General features: G+C 43.0%; 1 protein-coding gene across 1 annotated transcript; it reads left to right on the top strand.

Annotated features, from left to right (window-relative positions):
• Positions 1–262: 262 nt before the first annotated feature.
• LOC130980685 (uncharacterized) lies at positions 263–5,383 on the top strand. Its single transcript, XM_057904340.1, has 2 exons — positions 263–2,750; positions 2,844–5,383. Exons 1-2 carry the CDS (start codon positions 263–265, stop codon positions 5,381–5,383), a joined length of 5,028 nt encoding a protein of 1,675 aa, XP_057760323.1.
• Positions 5,384–7,568: the final 2,185 nt, after the last annotated feature.

Below are 7,568 nucleotides of genomic sequence, written 5' to 3'. Positions count from 1 at the left end.
AGGAGAAGGTAATCAATCTGTCACAAAAATAACCTTCATACATATTCTTTTATTAACTTGATCGTCGGAGTGCCTTTGCAGGTACCCACCCCCGTGTTCCTTCCGGTGGACGAGGTTCCGGATCGTATCTCAGGAGTCTGCCGACCTATCTAGAAAGCGACCTATACCTCGGCCGGAGCTGGTAAGAACATTTGGCGCCCACCGTGGGGCCCGAAGTTCGAGACATTATTAGAGCTAAACCCCGAAATCTTCACGTGCCCCTATGGCTGATGTCCCCCCACCCACCCCATCCGAGCTTTTAAGGATGGTGACCGAGCTTCAACAGGCAAATCAACGGATGGCGGAGGACAATCAGAGAATGCAGAACCAGATTGCGCAACTGGAGCAAGCTCACTTAGAACATCACAACAATGATCATGAGAACAACGAAAGAACTCATGTTTCTGAGACGCCACAGAGCAGGGATGAAGAAAACCGACGAAACGAAGAAGCTCACCCTGATAATGAGGAGGAGCAACCCGACAACTCGGCAGGACCGTTTACAGCCGAAATAATGAACTTTCAACTCCCCAGACAATTCACCCTTCCGACCACCTTAGTGCCATATGACGGATTGGGTGACCCAAAGCAACACGTCAAAAAATTCCGGTCTATCATGATTGTTAACGGTGCATCCGATCCAATTCTTTGTCGATGTTTTCCATCTTTTTTAGACGGTCCTGCACTTGACTGGTTTTGTTCTTTGCCTGCAGATTCAATTTCCCGCTTTCAGGAGCTAGCCAGTCAGTTCGAGGATCATTTTGCAGCGTCTGCAATATACCTCCACGACTCAGACTATCTGACGACTATTAAGCAAGGACCACAAGAAAGCTTAAAAGATTATATAACTCGATTCACAAAAGTGGCCATGCAGATCCCTGACCTACATCCTGAGGTCCATTTGCACGCAATTAAGAGCGGCCTGCGCCCAGGAAAATTTCAGGAGACCATCGCCGTTGCCAAACCCAAAACCTTGGCCGAATTTCGAGAAAAAGCCAAGGGACAGATTGATATTGAGGAGCTTCGCCAGGCACGAAAGGCAGACAAGTCGGCCCCAAAAGATGATGAAAAGCCAAGAGACAACAAAAAGAGTTTTAAGCCTGTCCCGCGATATGAATCTTACACCCAGTTTAATACCAAACGGGACGATATAATCAAGGAGATACTGAACTCTAAATTGATCAAACCCCCTCAGAAAGCAGGCACCTATCCAGAAGCAAAGAACGTGGACAAAACCCGATACTGCAGTTTTCACCAGAAGCATGGCCACACAACAGACGAATGTGTCATCGCCAAAGATCTACTAGAGCGCTTGGCACGCCAGGGACATCTTGACAAGTTTATTACAGGACATATGCAAAAGAGAGCGGCATCGAGCTCCGAACAACTAACGCCAGGTCCGTCATCAAATGACAAAGAGAAAGCTCCTACTCAACCACGAGGGGTGATCAATTGCATTTCTGGCGGTTATGCTGGTGGTGGCCATACAAGCTCGGCTAGAAAAAGAACTTACAGGGCCATGTTAGCAGTCGAAGATACTCCGCATAGCCCCACTCCGGTGCAGGACATCCTCGAGCTGACCTTCGGACACGCCGACCTTAATGCTGCTTACACCAATTATGATGATCCAGTGGTCATTTCTATCCAACTGGCCGACCTTATAGTAAAAAAAGTACTACTTGATCCAGGGAGTAGCGCCGATATCCTTTTTTTTAGTACATTTCAAAAAATGAAACTGAGCACTAACATTTTACAGCAATACTCGGGAGAATTAGTTGGTTTCTCGGGAGAGCGAGTCCCGGTGATGGGATCGGTGTGGTTACAAACCACCCTCGGAGAACATCCCTTGTCTAAAACACAAGACATCCAGTATCTGGTGGTTGATTGTTTCAGTCCCTATAATGCTATATTAGGAAGGCCATTTCTCAATAAATTCACTGCAATAGTTTCAACATTTCACCTTTGTGTTAAGTTTCCTGTGCAGGATAACATCATCGCAACCATCCACAGTGATTTACATGAAGCTCGCCGCTGCTACAATATAAGCCTAAAGCCTACAAGGAAAACTGCCGAAGTTCACATCAATTCTATACAATCAGAGCAGCCAGCCTTAGCCGAGCTGGACCCAAGAGCCGATCTTCAAGAACGACCTACACCAAATGAAGATCTAATAAAGGTCGCCTTGACTGATGATCAAGCAAAGTTCACCTTCATCGGAGCGTCAATGCATAAAGACGCGAAGGAAAAGCTGACCACATTCTTACGTCAGAATGCCGATCTATTTGCTTGGACCTCAGGGGATATGCCGGGAATTAGCCCATCAGTAATAACACACAGATTAGCAGTCAACCCATCAGCCCGACCAATTTCTCAGAAAAAGCGAAATCTCGGAAACGAAAAGAGAGAGGCCTCCATGATAGAAGTCAAAAAGCTCATCGATGCTCAATTCATACGGGAACTCAGATTCACGACATGGCTAGCTAACATCGTTATGGTAAAAAAACACAACGGTAAATGGCGCATGTGCGTCGATTTCACTGATTTAAATAAAGCATGTCCTAAAGATGCTTATCCCTTACCCTGCATAGATAGCTTAGTAGATAACTCATGCGGTTACGGTACACTGAGTTTCATGGATGCATATTCTGGTTACAACCAGATTTTTATGCATCCATCAGACCAGGAAAAAACAGCTTTCATAACTGAATATGGTAATTACTGCTATAATGTCATGCCTTTTGGTTTAAAGAATGCAGGTGCAACATATCAAAGATTAATGAATAAGATCTTTGAACAACAGATAGGCAGGAACCTTGAAGTCTATGTGGACGACATGGTCGTCAAAACAAAGGTCGGCCACGAGCATACCAACGACCTTGATGAAATATTTGCCCAAGTCAGAAAATACAATATGAGGTTAAATCCTGAGAAATGTGCCTTTGGCGTCCGTGGAGGAAAGTTCCTCGGGTTTATTCTAACAAGCCGAGGAATAGAGGCCAATCCAGAGAAATGCAAAGCTATCCTTGACATGCACAGTCCCACTACAGTAAAGGAGGTTCAACGGCTAACAGGCCGCCTGGCCGCATTATCCAGATTCTTGCCGTGTTTGGCAGCTAAATCTTTTAACTTTTTTCAATGCTTAAAGAAAACAACAAAACAATTTTCTTGGGATCAACAATGTGAACAGGCATTCTCAAATTTAAAACAGTTTCTATCTAAACCCCCTGTTTTGCAAAAGCCAAAGCTCGGCGAACCCTTATATCTATACTTATCTGTGACTGATGCGACTATTAGTTCTGTTCTTATTACAGAGAGCAACAAGGAACAACAGCCGGTTTACTTCGTGAGCAAGTCACTGCAGAATGCCGAGCTACGTTACCCAATGCTCGAGAAGCTCGCCCTCGCACTAATCTTCTCTGCCAGGCGACTCCGACCATACTTTCAGAGTCACACGATCATTGTTCGGACATCTCACCCGCTTCGTCAGATACTTTCTAAACCTGAGTTAGCAGGACGATTAGTTAAGTGGTCCATAGAGATATCCGAATTTGATGTTCAGTATCAGCCCAGAGGGTCGATCAAATCTCAGTATTTAGCAGACTTTGTAGCCAAGCTTACATCCTCAGAGCCCGACGATAAAGAACAAACTTGGACGTTATTCGTTGATGGAGCTTCGAATCCCCAAGGGGCAGGTGCAGGCATACTACTTGAAAGCTCGGAAGGCATAGTAGTCGAGCACTCTCTCAAATTCTCGTTCAAAGCAAGTAACAACCAGGCCGAATATGAGGCCCTCATCGCCGGGCTCAGGTTAGCTAAAGACTTACATGTCAAATTTCTAAAAATTCACTGCGATTCATTACTAGTTGTGCAGCAAGTAAACAATGGTTTTCAAACAAAAGATCAGATATTGTTGAAATACCTAGATATTGTCCAAAAGTTATTACATGATTTTTCAAAGGTTGACATCAGCCATATACCTAGGGAACAGAACAACAGAGCCGATATTTTGTCAAAATTGGCCACAACACAAACACAAACTTCAACCCTATTCCAATCAACTCTAAGCAGACCAAGCATTGATATACCTAATATCCTAAGCACAATTAATCAAAAGGGTTGGCAACAACCTTACATACATTATCTTCAAAACGGTACTATTCCAGAAGAAATTCAGGAAAAGAGTAAATTTAAACGACAAGCCTCCTTTTTTACACTGATGAATAACACTCTTTATAGGCGAGGATATTCTCGACCTTTGCTAAAATGCTTGAACAGGGAAGAAGCTTATATTGTCTTGGCAGAAGCCCATGAGGGCATCTGCGGAATACATTGTGGTGCTCGGACTTTAGCACGAAAGGTACTCCGGGCAGGCTTTTACTGGCCGACGATATGGGACGATAGTAAACAGAAAGTCAAATCCTGTGACAAATGTCAGAAACACTCACCGATGATTAATATGCCAGCAGAGCATCTTCATCAGGCCGAGGTAAGCTGGCCGTTCAACAGATGGGGAATGGACATTCTTGGACCGTTCCCCACGGCCCCAAGACAGGTGAAATATTTAGTGGTTGCAATAGACTATTTTTCAAAATGGATCGAGGCACAACCCTTGGCAAAAATCACATCATCCCAAATGATAAGTTTTGTTTGGAAAAACATAATTTGTAGATTCGGTGTACCACACCATATTGTTACTGACAATGGTCGGCAATTCACTGACCATAATTTTAAGGAGTTTTTGCAGAACTTAAAAATAAAGCAGCATTTTTCGTCGGTGGAGCACCCACAATCAAACGGCCTAGCAGAGGCCGCTAATAAAGTCGTCCTTCAGGCACTACGAAAGAAACTTGACGACGCAAAGGGATTATGGGCCGAACTTGTACCAGAAGTGCTATGGGCGTACAACACTACAGTACATTCAACGACAAAAGAAACGCCGTTCCGCTTAGTCTATGGATCCGAAGCAATGATCCCTATGGAGATATCGCAAAGTTCCCTCAGAACGCAGTCCGAGCATCATAATGAAGCTCGGCAGGCAGAGCTTGACCTAATTGAAGAAATTCGAGAAACATCAGCTATTCGACACCGAGCACTACAACAACAGTTAAGCCGACGATATTCACGAATAGTTCAGCCGAGAACATTCAACGTCGGCGACTTGATCTTAAGAAAAACTGAGCAAGCCCGCCGACCTCCTTCCCATGGAAAGCTCGCCGCAAACTGGGATGGCCCCTACCGAGTATACGAAGTCCTCGGACGAGGAGCCTATAAGTTGGAGCAATTAGACGGCACAAAAATTCCAAGCACATGGAATGTCAACTCTTTGAAACGATATTACAGTTAGAAAATAAACCAGTACTCTTTTTCCTACTTTGAGGATTTTTTCCGAAAGGTTTTTACTCAAAGAGGTTTTAATGAGGCTGGTGCAAAGTTGTACAGGTACTATCAATAAAGTCTAAATCTTTTCAAGTAATTTCAGTAAGCATCTATCTCTATTTGAAGTTCCAAACAAACTACAATTCATTAACAAAAAGTACCATTAAACGCAAAAAGTCGCATCATTTAACTACGGATGCGCAAACAGACATATCAGTTATCACGCCAACAAAAGGCTACAGAACAAACGATTAGGAAACAGAAAATCCCTAATCATACAGACTACAGAAAGCACGTCTAAGTGTCTTTTAACAGAAAATAAATAAAAATCAGTCAGCCAGATTATCATCACCCTCCTCAGCAGTTTCTTCATCATCAACAAGTTTCCCATCCTGAACTATTTTCCCAGGATCCATAGCAGAAAAATCAACATCAGGAGCAAGGTGCTTTGCCTGGTTCACAGCCCTCTGAAACCCTTCAGCAAACGCATCCAAAATGTCACCCTGTTTGCTACTCTCAAGCTCTTTAATTTTCGCCGACAAATCAATAACTCGGTCAGTAAAGCCTAGTAGGTCACTTTCTTTCTTTTTCAGCAAACCAGAAAGGTTTTCACGAGACTCTCGTTCAACCTTCAGATCAGTCTCAACATCAGAGAGCTTCTTTTTCAGGTCAGTCAAATTCGACTCTTTTACTGATAGCTGATCTTTCAGTTCAGTAAATTTGCTATGTTCAGAAGCCAGCCTCCTATGTTTTTTCTCTTGACTACGCCCAATACTGGCGAGTCGGAAACCTAACACCTGAAAACCAAAAATAAATGTCAAAAAAAAAAAAAAACAAAAGAGACAAGACCTGAATATCACAAATATGTTCGGTAACAAACCTGTAGAAACTGATCTACTGCCACATCTCCAACCTCTCCCACCCGATTCATATCAGACACAGTTTGTACAACCTCATCAGCTACCACATTAAAAGAAAATTTCTTACTCCATACTGAACCAGACTCCCCTTCCTCTTCGAAAACATGAAGCTTTTCTTGATTCACAATAAAACTTGATAAATCCTCAAGAGGAATGCTATTGTCTTTAGCCAACACCTCCTCGGCAGTACCAGACTCTGACTTCCTCTTTTTGAAAACAATCTTCTTCTTCTTTGGCTGAGGTTGGTTAACCTCGGTGCCACCATCCGCCTTATCAGCGTTCGATGAGGAACCATCAAAATTCTTCGCCTTAAAACGTGATCTCAAGCTCGAAGCAGTAACCCCAGGAAAATTTCCAGCTACAACACAGAGACAAAATTCTTCAGTACATATATGGAGCAGCTAAAATCTCGAAAAAACCCTCATAATAAAAATACCTTACCAAAATACTCTATAACAGCAGATTTATTTTCCTCCCACACAAGTAGGTCGGACACAGATACTAACCCTCCCCTATCAACCATCTCCATTAGAAATGAGATAATACACTCATTTCGGGAATTAATGAGTTCCGGACCCAGTATATGCTGCGGTTGACAGCACCAATACATGGGAAATTTTTCCCCCAAATTTTCGTCTAGATAAAAAGGAAAATCTTCATCTTTCGATTTCACTTTCAAAAACATCTCTTTGAAATCCTTAAAAGAGGATTTGTAAAGTTTGAAAATTGAAAACCCTGGAGTACTGTTTAGATTGATCCACAAACCCTTCCAAACCCCCTTGGCTTGGAACAGACAAAAAAACAGCTCTAACTCCGCTTCAATCTCAAGGAAATCCATCAGAGCCTGGAAGCACCTGATGAAAGCCCACCCATTCGGGTGTATTTGAGACGGAGCACAATTCATCTGTCTCATCACATCACATTCGAAAACAGAAAAAGGAAGCTTAACTCGCAGTTCCTCCATTACGCAACTATACATGTAAAAGTATTCAAAATCTGTTTTTCTGTGGAAAACCCGGTCAGATCGACTGCATGGCAGCATCTCCACCCGAAACCCACTCCTAACTATCCTTCCCAAGTTCACCCTATTTACACTCTCCATATCGGAAAATAAAGATGCACGTATGTGTACATCCTGGTCAACCCAACCATAACTTTCGTCATTTTCAAAACCAACAAAAAATTTTTTCTTTTTCTCACTCATTTTCAAAGAACAAAACAGAAAGCAAAAGT

This window comes from Arachis stenosperma, chromosome 5 (genome assembly GCF_014773155.1).
Source record: "Arachis stenosperma cultivar V10309 chromosome 5, arast.V10309.gnm1.PFL2, whole genome shotgun sequence".
Lineage (NCBI taxonomy): Eukaryota > Viridiplantae > Streptophyta > Magnoliopsida > Fabales > Fabaceae > Arachis > Arachis stenosperma.
The sequence above is the reverse complement of the archived record's forward strand: the minus strand, read 5'-3'. Positions and strand labels throughout refer to the sequence as shown.